Source organism: Epinephelus moara, chromosome 3 (assembly GCF_006386435.1).
Source record: "Epinephelus moara isolate mb chromosome 3, YSFRI_EMoa_1.0, whole genome shotgun sequence".
NCBI lineage: Eukaryota > Metazoa > Chordata > Actinopteri > Perciformes > Serranidae > Epinephelus > Epinephelus moara.
Genome location: NC_065508.1, coordinates 15,120,943 through 15,138,446, shown reverse-complemented (window position 1 = coordinate 15,138,446; position 17,504 = coordinate 15,120,943). Strand labels below are relative to the sequence as shown.

The 17,504-nt window shown below is 42.9% G+C and overlaps 1 protein-coding gene across 2 annotated transcripts in view; it reads left to right on the top strand.

The window, feature by feature from the left end:
* Positions 1-17,504, top strand: part of mtus2a (microtubule associated tumor suppressor candidate 2a) — a 47,023-nt gene that overhangs the window by 5,339 nt on the left and 24,180 nt on the right. For both annotated transcript variants that reach the window (XM_050041381.1, XM_050041380.1), the window contains exons 2-4: positions 6,100-8,380; positions 10,331-10,589; positions 14,158-14,418. In XM_050041381.1, the coding sequence (XP_049897338.1) occupies positions 6,356-8,380; positions 10,331-10,589; positions 14,158-14,418 (2,545 nt within the window). In that variant the 5' untranslated portion in view covers positions 6,100-6,355. The remainder of the gene's footprint in view (positions 1-6,099; positions 8,381-10,330; positions 10,590-14,157; positions 14,419-17,504) is intronic.

Genomic DNA, 17,504 nt, shown 5'->3' with positions numbered 1-17,504 from the left:
TACAAGGACATGCAAGGATGATGTCATTAGAGATTAATTACATGCTTGCAAAGACACAGCGTGTACTGTATTAGAGGATTTAGAGTTTCATCTTTAAGGATAACTGCTACAGTGCAATCTAATGTAAATCCTGCACTAAATCTAATTATGTCATGTGCTAACACTCAGGAGTCATGAATTATGGTTACGCTCACGTCGCCGCTCTTTCCATTTCTTTTGCCTCTAATACAGTGTGCTGGAATTCACATGTCTACAGATGTATGTGTGCCTATATGGATGAAAGGGAGATGGCACAGGGGGACTGTGTGTGCTTGTGTGTGTGTGTGCATCGCTGGGGTTCCCCTGGGACCAGGGAGCTATAAAACCTGTCTGCTCTCCAGTGGGGGAGGAGAGGAATAAAGCAAAGTGCCAAAGACAAATGGCTTCTGTAACAGCCACATGTGCTGCTGGACCGACAACAAAGATGCTGTGGGGGTGTGTGTATGTGTGTGTGTGCATGTGTTGATGGGTCTGTCTGTGCAGGTGAATGTCTGCGCTCATATGTACATACAGCCTTTATGTTTTGACACATGTACACATGTTTTGGAAAATGCAAACCAACTCAGTGACATGAAAACGAGTCGAGTCTTACACTTCCGACCTGGCTTGACTTTGCAGAGTCATTGAGCGAAAAAACATATGAGATTCTGCAGCAAGTTTTATAATTTTTTCCTCTGAAAAAAGAAAATTACTTTTGATCCACTGAATGAAAATAAGATTCACAATCCGCACATCTTGACAAGTGAAATCCTGGCTTATATTTTGATTCTCCGGTATGAAAACCTAAGGGACTGTATGACAATTATCAGGATGGGGACGGGGGTTGAAGCAAGAACCTCTCCAGCATTATAAATATTTTCTTTTTTATTCTTTTCTTTTTAGTCGTCCCATTCCCCAATTCCACTTAATAAAGATATATATGCATTACATCAGATGATATATAGCCGATGTGATCAGATGTCTGATTGTCCCTCAGATCAATTAAATGATTTGTGACTCCAGTTCAAAATAAACGCTCAAAAGAAAGAAAGAATCCAGCATGAGGAAAACATTGAGAACCTCCCATGTTCTCCTTATAAAATCAGACTTCCATCCCTTCAGCAATATAAAAAAAATAAAAATACAAATCCTCTGCCCTATCTGACTCCCCTTCCAATAACTTTCATACAGTCTCTGAGAAACAAGGACAGGAAAGTCCACTTATACCTCTTAGATTCTTACTGCTATCATGAGATTTACTACCTAAAATGGAAATGTATGTTCCATCAATGGGAGTAATTTAGCACTCATTAGCATTGCATATGCTAAAAGAATTCAATAATTACCTCACTGTGCTCTCTTGGGCTTGTATCAGTAAGTCACTTCAGAAACAGAGCTCTAGCTTGCACTATAGAGGTTCGAATGATGTATTCCCTTCCCTCAGCCTAATTAGAAAGCAGCGGCTCTCCTGCATCAACTCTCTTCCTTTATGTATCCATCTGCATGTCTCATCTCTCCCACTTCATGTCTGTGTCTCAGTTTTTCACCCACACAGACCTGCTTACATTCAGAGAAGAAAAAAAGAAAAGAGGGTGAGGACAGCCTTTCTTTTTTTTTCTCCCATTTCGACTCCACTCTTGATTTTATTTTTTTGCCCTCCATTTCCAGTGAGTCCATCATGTTGCGTTCTCAGCTCGTTGGTTCCCTGCTGAGAAAGGCTTTCTCTGGTTAAATGCGGCACTTGATAGGTTAGGAGCCCGGTGAAAACCACAAATTCCTGTCCTTCACGGACTTTGATCACTGCTGAGATATGGTCTTATCCTGCCCTGTGCTCTCATCACTTCAGCAATCCGTCTATCTACCCACTTGCAGGGATATGATTGCTCCTAGATGAGTAATATGTACCTGGCGGGGGAAAAAAAATCCCTGGCTTTCACTCAGCTATTCCATTGTGTGTAGTTTCTGTGCACCATGTGCTCCTGTGGGTCCATATGTCTTTATGCACGACTGTGCACAGGTGTGAGTTCACACGTGGAAGCGTTGCACAGTAGAATGTATGCATGAGCTGTGAGTGTAGAAGCATAAAGCTGACCTTCAGGACAGCCCGTCTCTTTCTAACGCTGACCTTTTCCCCTGATGGAAGACGCAGAGGTCAGGACGTGTATTCTCCAATTCCCAGGGATATGACATTGCCATGACAACAGAAGCAGGACTGTTGATTTTTTTTTTTCTCCCTGCTGTTTTCCCAGAGGAGTTCAGACCGAGTAGTTACTCCAACTCGGTGAAACAAAGGTGAACCAAGCCTTCATTGCATATTCCAGCCCAGATCAACTCAGCATGCATATATGCAGGAATAATCAGGCTCGTCCTCCTTGGTATGCTGTGGATTTCATCACAAAGTCAAATCTGTTTAATTTTGAAAGAAGTTACCATATCATCATCATCATCAGGTTAATTTATCTTATTTTTTCATTGTAGAAAAGCTGATAAATATATAAATTAGCTACCATATTTGCTTGTAGCGCCAGTGGCAACAGTGCATACACAACTCATACAGTTAAATATGGGTCCTGAGTACTTACTCTCTTGTTTTGCAGTGTTTCCTCTGCTCAGAAAGGAGCTTGATCAAAGATGTTCATATTTGTTACACTTGTAATTGCGTGACTCACATTCAAGTCAAAGGAAACATCAGCTCCTCACCAACAGCAGTCCTCCTTTATACACTCACTCCCATGTGATCCTTTTTACTTTTTGCATCTAAGTAAGTATGTCACCAACATAAGGGAGCGCGGCAGCAGGGAGAGCCTGTCAAGTTTTTTTTTTTCAAACAAATCTCTTCTGAAGCATCCACCTAATGTTTTTTTGCCTTTTATCATCACAACAGGTCATTTCGTTCACATCGTCAAACGGGTTCTTTTGTTCTCTGTCTGGTTATGTTTTGGGTTTTGCCAGATTGGTTTTGTCTGCCTCTGCTGTAAGGTGATGTGCAGCTTTGCTGTGGTTCAGCCACTGTGACCGAGCTCATAGCGCTCAGCCTCCCAAGACTGCTGTCATCAGCACAACCTCCAGTACTACATCAGTGCCGTAATTGATCTGCCACCATGTCCTCTCAGAGAATTCCCTCTCTCTCTAACACGACTCTCTGTCTCTCTCCCATCCCCTCTCCTAATATCCACCTCTTTGTATTGTGTGTTTTATAATTAGCTAATTATCTGATTGTGTGCACCAGCTAAGGGTAAATATTAGCAGTGTTCACAGAGAGCACAGAAGACAGTGTGTGGATTATAATACGTTTGTCTATTTGTCTACCACAGTGAATTTCTCCTCTGCCTCTCTGCAATCTCTGCAATGGCACCCCAGTTGTGGGCTGGGGGGGGGCCATGGCCACCCTGATGCAATTGTATGCTGCCATTAATGTGTTTATGAGGCTGTGGTGCGCTCATTTTTGAAGTTAGCATTAAGGTAGTGGTATCTCATGAAACTACACAACTTAAGCCATCTGTTTGTACCTACCTTGTAAGCAGCCATTGTTGGGAAGGGGGCTGAATGACAGATATCTGAATGAGAATGGTTTCTATGGGTACTCACGAGTCTCCCCTAAACTTGAGAGGGCTTGTTCCCAGTTAATATTTTGTTTGTTAAAGTCAATGTACTCCTTTAAATTAAAGATTTATATTTGTCTTTATGAGGAAAAGGACAACAATTTGAAGAACACTTAATCGTCTAGCATATATAGATACATAACACATTAAAACAATATTGTTGTGGAACTCAAAATATTAACGGCACTGGTGTTTGTCTATGCACATCACATAATAAGTAATATTAACTGTTAATTAAGAAACCAAGAATATCGGTATGTGATTCCTTCACTGTCATATTGGCATAGATTTAAACTAGCTTTTATACTTAAACAGCATAATAGAATTCCTGAAATTCAGTTATGGCTTAATCTTGGATCTAAAGCAGAATATTACAAGCACAATAAACAAATGCTTATTTTGACTAATGTCTGATATCATCATCTGATCCTTATATAAAATGTAATACAGTATTAAAAGTTTGGATATTTGGTTATGAACATTTCAGAGTAAGACGACCTTCTTCTAACCTTACTCAGCTCACCGAGTTCCCATCAGCCTCTTTTAACAGGCTCTTCAGGAAAACATCTCCAAATTACTTCTAAGATGACCTTCAGGAATACAAATCATATCCTTGAATGTTTCCCCTCCTGGTGCATTTGGACAAACTGTAGCTCTGCACTCGATGCATCACATGCGCCACAGGCAGTGAGAGCTGCCTTCTTAGCAGTTCACTGATATCGCTGCCACAGGACACATGGAGAAGGCACCTGCTAATGAGAGCAGACTCCCCCACTGCACATATAATTAGAGGGTGGGAGTTTTATTTGAACTTTGGAAACAACTCAAATATTCAGTGTGATGGTTTGAAGACACATATTTGACTACATAATGACCATCTTGGTCTAAATATACGACACTCACTGCCTACACAGACAGATGACTGTACATTTAGCTGACAGTTTTGATGGACTATGACTGCGGTCTAACTTATATGAGTTCTGTGTATGATGTAGGACACAGGCTGTGTGTTACAAACAAGTAAACAAAAGATGTTCTCCTAGCTGGGCAAATGGAGTCCATTAATATTCTGCGGTTTTAATCCGTCTAGTTCAAGGCAGAAGGAGAACTCCTCACAGAGCTCTTGCATAATTATGGAGAGACTGAAATGTAAAGAGACACCCGGAAGTCTTTCCTCTGAGAGCAAAAACATAACAGAGTCATTTCATGTTGTCAGAGTCAAAGTTTTCTTCGGTGTGTTGATGTGCGGTTGTTTAATGGTTGTTTGGGGGGTTTGTTTGTAGCCTACCGCTGTAATTAAGCTGTGCACTGACATGATATGACAAAAGCTCTTTGCCCTCCTTGCCATCTGCTCATCTATTGACTATACATGTTTCAATGACAGTCGGTTACTCTGAAGAGGTGTCTACTCAGGGCAACACAACCATTTAAATCTCTGCACATCCTGCAGAATGTTGCCTTTTAAATGAAGCACAACTTGCTGTTGCTGTGTACGATCGAATTGTGGCAGTGGCTAAATTAGCCATATGGCGTGTTAGAGAGGACATGTTGAGAGAAGAGTGTTAACCCCTCCTGTAGTGATCAGACCTACAGTATGGATTTATCCCTCCTGCGTTGGTGTTTCTACTCCCACGCATAATTTTCATGTTCTTCACATAGGGAACATGCATGCACTTGATATAAGACACACCGTTTGCTTCCATCTTATATTCTATAAAACCACTCGAACACACTGTTATTGCAGCGGTTTTCACCCTATCCTCATTGTGTCTTCTATTTTTCTGTGTCTCCTGAGGAAAAAAAAGCTCATTACAAAACACTTCGCACCCTTCCCTTTCTTCCTCCTCGCCTGTCTACATCAGACATCCCCAGGGTGACGCCTTCACTTACATACAAACAGTCTGTAGCCTCAGCTATCCTCCACTTCTCTCTTCACTCATTTCTCCTCTTCCTGCCTTGTAGGGAACATCCATCATAATTTGATGATTGCCTTCCTATTATCGGTGCTGTACTACGCCTGCTGGTTACAACAATTAGGCTACTGTATTAAATTACTATATATAGACTTGCGAGCAGTGGCAGATCATCCTATAGGCGACATAGACGCCCTCCAAAGGCAAAAGCAATCAGGGTGTAAAATTTGCAAAGTTGTACACACCATATTCTGTTATTGTTTGTTATTTATGACTATTGTTTGTTAGGTAAGTTGTTTATTTTTGTCAGTTTGTCATGGTGGGCACCGAATGTGCAACTTCCTGTTGTGCCTCAAGTGTCTTTTTGTCCCATGGGCAGCAAGTAAAGGACACAAGATTGCGGACTATGCACACCTGATCTCAGAAATTGCTGCTACCCAGACCAAACTGAATATAAAATACATTAAGTGGCTCTGGGGGGGATCACGCAATGAGTTCGACAGAAGTAGCTGCATTTCAGGCATACTTGTTGCCCTTCCTCACAATTTCCTTTCCTTTTATTTCAGATTGAATGGACCTCCATCTCCCCGAAGAGCCATCAAAGACAGCTTTGTTAGCTCACAGTAAATGCAAGATAAGTGGCAGGTTGAAGTGAAAAAGGTTCCATGAGATGACATTTCGTCCTTGGAATAATCAACTGAAGGGCCATCATCGCGCAGACCCTGAAGAGGAGAGACAGGAAGGGAAGAAACACTTGTAACTCCATAAATGGCCTCAGCACCCCACTGGTGTCTTTAAGTGCGCCAAAAGAATTGGTCAGACATGAGTCTCCCAACTGGTTTCCAAGGACTGAGGGTCAATGTTGACAGAGGAGAAAAGATTGGAAACAAAACCCAGATCCAGTTCCCCCAATCTGGGGACAATAATGCCAACCAATTAACTTCAATTGGTGATCAAGAAGGGAGAGGATTGATTGAGGAGACAGGTTACAGCACAAGCTCCATTCCTCCTTTGGTCTCGCAGAGTGAATCCCCTGACAAGTTAGTAATCTGGGGCTCTGAGCAGCAATGTTTGGAGCCTGAGCTTGGAGAATTTGACCTTTTGGAGTGTCAGGAGATACATACATTCTTGGGAAACAGGGATCAGGAGGAGGAGGATGATGATGGAGGAAGCATAAGGGATGGAAAAGACGAGGGCCCCATGTCCATATCCTCAAGCTCAACTGCCAGCTCTGCTTCGACAGGAGTGAGGAGAAATGACAACGACAACAACAAAGTGGAGAGCAGACAACAGAGGGGCAGAGAGGTGCAGAGAAGGATTGCCTGTCACAGCACTGAAGAGCTGGACACATGTGTGACAGGCTCAATAGAGAAAAGGGACACCAGGTCAGGCAGAGCAGGAGATAGGGAGAGACGGAAGGGAGGTCTGAAGGAGTCCAAGTCTGAGACGAATGTGTTCGTCTCCAGTCTGTCAGCTGTTACCCTCAGCGGGAGCCTGTCGAGTGCTCTGGATAGTAGTGGAGAAGTGCAGTCTCTTGTCTCTCTGTCCAATACAAACAACACTACCTCAGCCCAGACCAGACGAAGGGCAGCCCCTGTAGATGCCAACCAGAACTCCCCACCATCGCATCCTCAGGATAAACATGGCTGTCCTCAATACTACAGCCAGGATCAGAGACAGGAGGGGGGAAGTCATCATAGAAATGGATTGTCCTCTGACGTGGGGCTGGGTCAAAGGAGGAAGGCAGGATTTGAGGAGAGGGTGCTGCCACCACGACGGCAACAGCTTGTCAGACCTCTCTGTCAGACAGAGGTGGGAAGAGCGAGGAGCTCAGCAGAGCCCAGTGCTCAACAAGCTGAGACAGGGCAACCGTCTTCCCCCAACCCCTCTCCAGAGTCACACGGCAATGGGTCAAACAGAAAGTTTATAAAATCGGCTTTACGTGAACCATCAGATTTCTCCAACCTGTACACCGCATCTGGAGTCTCACAGCCCAGGCAGGCAGCCCAGAGGGAGGCTCCACCTGTAGAAAAACAGCCAGCTACAACTGAGTGGCGCAATTCAAGTCCTTCCAATCCTTCCACTTTAGATAAGAGACCCCAGACTCAGCTCACATACAGAAGGAATTGCACCAGTCCAAACAGGACAGGGGTTGATTCCAGGTCATCTACCCCTCCCCAATCCCCTCTCAGGACTCCCCAGGGTTCACCACGCAGGCAACCCTCCATGTACCTCGTTTCCAGGAATGTCTCTGGAGTGGTTAGACATGTCCCGTCAGGATGCAACCCTGCTGTAACGACATCAGCTCAGGGCTATGGCAACAGTTGCATGAGAGCACCAGTCAAAACTAATATAAGCACAAGTGGAATCCCCAAAGCGCCTCTTAACAACCAGCAGAGCTCTAACCACAACTCCAGCCCCAAAGAGAGCTCCCCATCACCTAAACTTAAACCTAAAGGAGTTCGGCCCAAAATCATCACCTACGTCCGTAAGAATCCTCAGTTTAAACCCCAGGCTGCTGACGGACCTTATCAGGTATCCTCTCTGCCGTCCAGGCTGTCAGCATACACACACGGCCAAACACCCACATCCTTCAAAGACATCTCTAAAGACCCCTCCAAGCCCGACACAGAAATCAGAGGAGCACCAGTGCTTAGTGCCTCCAATCTGCTTTATGACAAGTACCGCCAAGAGATGCAAGCAAACATGTTCCCATCAGGAATGCTAAGCAGGAGCATCAGGCCCCCTGGACACACACACACCGTCCCCCCTGCACACACACACAGCCACACGGCACCCCCGAAACTAGGCAGCAAAGCAGACAACTTCTACAGGGCACCGTCAGAGGTGAGTGTACAGTCTTCACTGTATGCATCTCATTTCAAGATTTTCAATATAAATCTTTCTTAGAAAAATGAAGCTTTCATTCTGACTCCTATTGTAATTTGGCATTGTGCGTATTCTCATTGAACAAATGATTTTTCTATCATGCTGAGACTCAGCACATTCCACTATCATAGCACATTAACACAAGCAGTGAAGAAAGGACAGGATTTAATTATGATGGTACCCATATCAATTAGCAGGAGATAATTACTTTAGGATACACATTATACTGTATTATATAAGTACAAAGACAAACCTCTTCTGTTAAATTTGTTGATTCGGCACATCAGTTTCACTAGCTGATGTCCATAATTTCAGTCCCCCGGTATACCACCATGTATAATTGATCACAGATCTTTCTGCATTTTATTCCCACTCTCTCAAGGGCTTCTCATTATCGCTTAAAAATCATCGCTTATTGATTCTGATTAAATAGCTTCATTTGGCATTCATATTCAAACAGCGTCAAACACCAACACGCAGAAATAAATAGTTAATGCATTCTGAAGAACAAAGCCCACAGGGACAAGAGGATTCTCAATGCTGTATATGTCACTGCATGTACACTAGCATTTTGTCCAGCACACAGATTGTTGAGAGACAAGACGTACTCTTGAATTATGCTGGTGATGTGAGACAGTTCATGTTTATGGATCTCAGCTCTCCTGCATTTCATGAGACTGGTTATTACTTTTACTCACAGCATATCTGTGGACACACTGCAGGATGGAGGAATTCTTGTTATCACTTAATATCTACTGACATAATTGGCTTCATGATATTTTCAAAATTTGTTTTGTTCATACAGAATGTTTGATAACAAAGAGACTTAAGTCTATAAGGATGCAATTATAGATGGAAAATATAATTATGCTGTGGGTTAATTAGGTTACAGGATGCATTAGTGTTCATGATATCACAGGCAAAATATACAATATTTAACATGTCATGGCAGCCAGACTTTGCCGGTAAACACATTAGCATGTATGCAAACACCAGCAGGAAATCTCAGTGGGTGCTCATGCACTGTTTACATCTGTGGGACCTTAAATGTGTTTTTACAGTCATAGCAACCACATTCACGTACCAGAAAAGTAACAGAGATACAATTTGTTATTATACACATTAACTATGACCCTGTGCTTAAAATACTTGAAGTAAAGGGATACTTTGCTCATTTCAACCAGCTCTTTATCACAACAGTGTGGGTAGAATGTGTAAATGAACTATGGATCTCACCAACTACGGATCATCAATCTACTGAATGACGCATTTGGCTGGCTCTAGCTCGAACTACACATTGTATTTACGCATTTTCCACCCCCAGACATTAACAGTCTAAAAAAACCCCAAGATTCTGTTATTGTATTACCTATTTCTCACCTATAACGTCTTCAGAAACATACTCCAGTGCCCTGTTTGGCTGTAATATGAGAAGAATTTGTGAACAGGAAGTGGGCACCATACTGTTTCCTGCAAAAACTGAGATCAAACAGTAAAACTAACCAGTGCTGAACAAATATGAACCAAGATTCCATTACTGTGTTGCCTCTTTCTCCCCTCAAATGTTTCAGAAACATATTTTAGCTTAACATTTAACTGTAATTCAAGATCGTATTTTACCAGCTGCCCACCATATTGTTTCCTGTGTCAAAGCAGCCAAGCTTGCATTACGTTACCCATTAGTGTTACCCAGCATTTATTGGTCCAGTGCATTCTGGTAGTTGTAGGTTTTTTATCTCTTGAGCAAAAGTGAGTGCCACAGCCCCTTTTCTCTGTTTGCTCTTGATATATAGCAGCAATTTCAAAAGTATTTGCATCTCTCTACTGCATAGACAATGCAGTGTCCCAGAGTACATAGATTTTCAATGATAGCATTTTAAAGCTAATTTCATTATTTCTAAAATCTAGGTAGGAAGATCTGCCAGTTTCAAAGGGAGTACACCTGAGGAGGCGCTGCAGTCACGAACGGCTGCTCAGGCAGGAGGGAGCGGCAGCCTCCTGCGCTCCAGCAGAGGTCTGCGTCTCGGCCTGGGGGCTGTCACCAGGACGGCTACGGGCTCAGCCAAGGGCAGAGTACCCGTTCAGGGTCAGAGGTCAACTCTGGTCTTCAGCCAGCCAGTGCAACCAGTCAGCCCAGCGACCAGTCAGAAAAGCCAAGATAACGCAGGTAAGAGATTTCCTCACATTATGTTTTGGAGAAGGTTTATATTTCCCTCACAGAGAGAATACCAGACGGGGATGGCCTCTTTTGAGCAACAGCATGTGTCAGATTTTATTTCAGCAACCTAAAAATCTGAAACACCAGAGAGCTACCTGGCCCGAGATGAAGGCAGCTCATTAAAATGCATTCTCTGAGATTCCTTTTGGCTGATCTGATTGGAGGGCTTTAAGAAAGAAATACTCTGAGGGGACTTTTTTCCTGCACCAAAAGGCTGCCATCTACAAAACAAAATAAAAAAATGAAAGCTTGCCCGCACTTTCGCTCAACACACAGCGAATTTCTAATTCAGATGATTCAGATACCACCTCTGACTACTGAAGTCAGATTTACGTTATAGCTCGGCTGTCCCTAGAATATCTAAGTATGAAATTTGCTCATCGCCCTGCACGCTGCTGGAAGGCTATGCCATTTATCACTTCCATGCATATTTGATCTGCCCTCTCCCTGAGTGCGATAACCCCGGGACACAGCAAAAATACACAGGGACATACGTGTGCATTTGTACACTCACAGATAATCCAAATCTGAACATGCAGAATCGATCAGCACAGTGTCATGATGTGCCAGGCTTCCTTATCATAATCCCTATTAATACATATGTGTGGTGTCTCATTGCTGCTTGGCCCTCTGGGAACTCCAGGCTTTGAAGTGCAAAGCAATTAACATTTAAGTAACGTCAGTATCTTTCTGCTGGAATCATCTCTCATCCCTGCTGTACACTGTCCTACACACACTGCATGGATAAACACCAGCTAATATATATACACTGTGCATGTAGCATGTGTCTGCCCTTGTGTTTATAGGTTATGTTATTAAGGGATTTCTGTTGTTTTTGTTGTTTTTTTAAATTTATTTTCTGGAGAAATCTGAGCCGTAGCCCTTAACAGTGTTGCAATAAGTGTTTTGTTTTTTCCTTTGTTCTTCTCACTACTATGAATTACAACTTCCCAGGCTTTTGTAAATGTATCTTGCGTGCACATATTATAGTAATTATACTGTACATAGCATTCAAAATACTCACATAATTACTGTGCGGCTTTTAAACTCTCCATTGTTATGATAATGAGGATCATCCACTTACAGGATGGGACGTTTGTGATGAAGCTACTGTAACTTCTGCATATTGAGGCTCTCATGATCCTCCCATCTCCACAGCAGCGAGGCTCCGTGCTTTGCTCGAGTAGCTCTGCAGAGATTGCGTTGCACTCAAGTATCACATTTAATAACACGCAATTTAACGCTTTGCGGAGGAAATCCATGCAGGTTGCCGCAGCTCACCTAGAGCTGTAATTAAAATTGGTTGGCCATTATAATGCTTATCCCAGCTGCCTGTCCCATTGACTTTTGTAAGACTGATTTACATAATTTGTCTCAAGTTGGGAGGCTCTTTCTGTCAGTGACAGCCAGTGGATGAAGATGTTTTCATATCTCAGGTGTTGCAGAAAAACTGAAGGTAGTGTTTCACACCTGAGGGGGAAGTCAAGTGGTTATATTCAAAGCTTTGGAATGGCTGAAGGGAGAAAATTGCAAGCCCAGGAAAACACCCATGATTCATGGTGCATTTTCAATGTCACACTTTAATACATTTTAGCCCTATTTTTGTACCTCTTGAGAGCCGCTTTATCAGGTAGTGTGTGTTTTGCAGGTGCAATTTGACAAATGTAAGAAAGAGACAAAAAATTTTTTTTTGTGGGGCTAAAAAAATATAGTGAAATACAGAAACAGAGAAGGACAGTCAAAGTCATATTAATAATTCCATCTCCCTCCTGTTCCTTTTTAGATTGTTATGAATAATATGTATCTTCATTTAACAGGGGCTTAGGTCTGTGATATCCAGGCTGAGGATGTTTGCAGTTCTCTCCCTCGTCTCTCAGAGAGAATGAATGGAGTGGTGAGGGGCAGGAGGGAAATGAGGACATTTATCTTTAATGATCCTGACCTTCTCACTCAAGGGAAGCAGGCTCTAACGTAATAAACAGGCACACAGGCAGATATTGAGGAAGGAGGAAAGAGGTGAGACGTGCGAACAGCTGCACTGATGATGCTGGAGGGGAGTTACACTGGAGACTTTTCTGCCTCTTACTGTCCCACTTTGTCTTTTTCTCTACCAACTGAGCTTGTATTCTTCCTCACAGGGTTTTTTCTTTCTTGCACTGATGCTGTGTTTGCCCTGTAGCATGTACTGGAGCACACAGCTGTGCCAAATAGTTGAGGAAAGGAGGGTTGCCTACCTTATCTCTGCAGCCAGCAGGGGATAATGTTCCTCTTCTGCCCAGGATGGGGCTTCTATCCAAGGCCTGCGGATTTGCCCACTGCCCACTGTGTGTAAATGTGTGCAGCCTCGGTTGTTCATGCCTGCACATTTCGTCTGTCTTGCTGTTGGAAACCATAGATTACCAAGAGGGAGGATTGCTCCCCTTTGCTCGCTGACAATGGCTGCCATGGAGCTATGATTACTTCTTTATCCTCTGTGTCTCTCTTTGATTCCCTGTCTTTTCTTTCTCTTCCCCTGTTAAGATGTTTTCTCTCCTCTTCATTCTTACCTCTCTTTTACACAAACATTTCATTTTCTTTTCTGATTTAAAGTCCGTCACTGCAGCACCTACACTAACAAGGCATTACTGATCATGTTATGATCTATAAACACAGGCAAACAGTGTATGTACTGGAAAGATACATCAGCTAGGTCCTAAATTGCGGGTGTCATATCGAGCGTCATAACATTGTTGGCCTTAGAGAAATTGCTGGCCGCCAGCCCAGTCTGCAAGCACGGCCGGAGCCAAAAGCAGCTGTTAGCAGGTTGTTGTGTATATTGTTATTACATTTGCTTGCCGTAGCTGTTGGACTCATAACACAGAAAACTTTCTGGTGCCCCCCGAGAGCTTATTCAACACAGGATGATGAATGATTCACAGGGGAAATAAACATCACAGCTATTCTGAATCTCCTGCATTTTGTTAATATGTGAGTGTTAATGAGTTTACAGTAGTTAGTCAAACACACAGACACACACACACTTCCTGCTTTTGTGGTGCTGTCCGTTCAGCACCACATGCTGCTGCTCAAACAAACGGAGCGTAAATGCAGCTAATTATTACCACATATTGAAATGTAGGGAATGAGGGGTCACTTTGTTTATCATTGTTTGCATACTGTCTGCAATGGCCCCCCAAGAAATTTTGGATGTCCACATGAGGCCACTGAAAACCTTGGGGTGGCACACTGAAGCCAAAAACCATAACTGAATTTCAGGAATTCTATTACACTGTTGGCTATTGAAAACTATGCCAACATAAGCATGAAGGAATCATCAGTGATTGTATGTGAGTGGCCGTGGCCCCCACTGGTCACCCCTTAGCAGAGCCACTGGCTGTCTGGCTGCTGCTGTATTATCAGTTCAGATAAGGACATCCGATGTAGGTTAAAACAATATGCTGCCTCCTGAACATCCTTCTGTTTTTGAATAATTGATGACAAAAAAATTAACATGATTCTTCACTGTGCTTTCTAACAGATGACCAGGTTTTCACCCATCATGCTCCTCCTCCTCCACCTGCTCCAGCATCAGCAGCAGCCCAGCCCCAGGCAGCGGCCTCCAGGTCTTTGCTTCCCAAAACAAGCCAGTCAGGCCTGCGCCCCCCAGGCTTCAGCTCCAGCCGTCTCCCCGCGGGCCGCCTGGCAGCCTTCGGCTTCGTCAGGAGCTCCAGCGTGTCCTCGGTCTCCTCGGCCCACTCTGCTGACAGCACGCAGAGTGACCCCTGCAGGACAGCTCACCGTGAGTCCACTCGTTACAGATCCGTTAACACCAGTGCTACCATTTTGTGAGAATGGGCTGGTATCTATATCTCAGTGGTACTTTCACAAACGCCTACTTTAACACTACATAATGAATACACTGTTAACATCACCATACTGTCTTCATTGCCCTCTTCTATGTATTCCCCTCATGAATACAGTTTGCATAAACAGCCCCCTCCCACGTTCATTATGTTACAGTTTGCTTTCTCTTCCTGTGCTCCACCCCGCTTAAGATTTATTATTCACTCTGTTTTTCATACACCAGCTCCAGGTCAATAACAACTGTAGAGCTGCAGTTTTGCAATACACATTTTCTAGAACATATGAGGAGACAATACAAGGGATGTTTCCAGCTATAGTCAACTCCAGTGCAATTGGTAATAGTTTGGTTTTGGTGCATTGACTGTGTTGATTGATTAATTTGTTTGTGCATGTGTTGCATATGATTGACCCAAATAGGAGCACTAATATTAGTTAACTAAAATCATTGTGACATTGTTACTAATTAATTTGCTCCAGGATGATTCTTGAGATTCATGAATATAGGGTGATGACATGGCGTGAAGTTGGTGTGATATTACAGACCAGCAGGCAGGATGGCTGGGACTTTATGAAAGTAGAAAATGTGATATGAATTTCCACCATTTACCACAACAGTGAGAATGAACTGATCCATATGCACTGGGTCATGAAATCTTCCCCATTCAAAAGCTTAGCTTGTCATCACTTTTAGATGTATGTTAAAATAACAGAGCACATGATGTCACTCCCCAGACTCATCAGTAATTTAACAGGTTCTTAACTAGGTCTGTGCTGCAGATTCAGTCATCACTAGCAGCGACAACAGTACAGTATGGATTGTTTTAATTTTTTTTTTACAGTCGTGGAAAGCTGAAGATGTTCTCACAATTGTGATTTCAATGCTGCTTGTCAGGCTGGTGGGTTAGTTGGCTGAATTTTTGTGGTAGCTGCATGTGTTTTTAATGTGACCTACATAGGGAATGCTTGCTCTTCCTCTCCCAGTTACAGTTGACGTAAGCACCTACATTCTCACGCACGTCAGGCCCCCTGTTATGTCATCACTCCTTTCCCTCGTCCCCCCCTTTTGTACTCATACTTTTTTCATCCCTCTTTTCTCTCTCCCATTGGTTGGAAATGAATACAAACTGTGCGGTAACGTGGGGGAGGCACCTTTTTAGCTACTGTGGAACGGGGAAAAAAGGAGTCCCCTGAGTGTTTTTCTTTTTCAAGTGGCATAAATGTGAAGATTTTCATTTTTTTTAAAAGCTTGTCATATCTGTCTCATACAGGACTAGACACTGATTTTATGATTCTTTTTAATGGTTTGTCCATGATTGGGTAAAACCATTATGGAAGGAAGAGAATTTTTTTTTTTCTTCTGTGATATTAAATTGAATATTTGGGGATTTTGGACTGATGATCGGACAAGCCAAGCCATGTGAAAACTCTTTTGTGACCAAACAATTAATCAGTTGATTAAGAAAATAACAATTTTATAATTGCCCAATGTAAATTGAATTACCCTTTTTGCTTTGACTATACTAAGAGCTTCCTTTAATGCAGGAGAAAGAGTCAAAGAGTAATTAGAGCAGCCCAGTATCACAGAGAGACAGCCAGGGACTAACTGTTTGCTATATATGTTACTATACAATTGAAAAAATGTCTGCCCAGAAATTCCTGAGTTCGGGGCACCAGAAAAGGTGACCTAAGGTCCCACACCTGATTTGCACTTTTCACATGTAGCAGACACAGAGGGGGATACTCTGTTCAGTTTGGCCTTGTATGCTCCCTGTATTCTTATAAATGACCTGAATCCACTGCACATGGTGACACAAATATCCACCAACTTGAATATTCTCTCCTCATAGATTTTAAACCCCCACCTCAAGCAAAATCTCAATAATTCATGTAAGTTGTGGCACTATTGAAGTGATCAATTGCTCAAAGTGATACTTCCCTGCAGCATCTACAGTAAATCTGTGCAGTAAATGTCAAAAAATCAGTATATAGCAGCACAGTAATGAGCTGGAAAACACAGTTTCTATGGCACTTGGGAGCTTGTATGCCACCAACTGCTCCCTGCAGCTATATATTTAGATTTTTCTATTTCTGCTTTGGTTTGTTGTCGGAGACAAAAGCAACTTAATCAACAATATTGAATTTATCTCTCCCTTTCCCCCAGAAAATAGCTTCATTTGTGCAGTACCTTTATAAATAAATTACCTTGCTAATATCAATATCATGAATCAATGAAATGAGATTCTGCTGTACCATTCTGGCCAAAGTTTACAACCTCAAACTCAACAACATATCACACTCAATGTGACTCTCTATGTTACTGTAACATCCACTGAACCCTAAAGATACATTTACACAATATAACAGTGGCCTAAACTCTTGCTTGTAAGCATATTGTCTAGTTAAGCAACCCAATATTAAAGTGCAGATTTACTCCAGTAATCTATCACCTGTGGTCCAGGCATTTTGACCACTTTATAAATATTACATCTGTAAACACACACACACACGCACACATGCACACACACACTCACAAAGCACAGGAACACCTGCCAGCAGAACGAAAAGACTAGAAGTTTTAAAAGTAGTGCCTGCAGCACAATGTTCCTCTTCCTGCTGTTGAACTGCTGCTGCTCGGAGCGTGGTGAGACCAAAATGGAATCAAGGATGATAGACATGAGAAGCAAAACATTAAGGGCCTTTGATGTTCATTTCTGTGTGTGTGTGTGTGTGTGTGTGTGCGCATGTGTGTGTGTGTGACAGTGAGAGAGGCAGGAGGGCAGGAGGCGAGAGAGCAGAAGCATTGACTTCCACCCTCGACTCTGTGTGGTGCTTGTGACCTTTAACTGTGAGGCATTTGAACTCTCGCTCTATTTGAACCTTCCAGACTAAACTGGGCCTGGCTGTGGGTCCTGCTCTGTCTCTGCCAGTGTGTGAGCACTAGTTGAGCTTTAACCAGGAGGCTGTCTGATGTGTTTTGGTCTAAGGGGGTTTTTTTCAGTTTGGCTGTAAGGTGTGTCACAC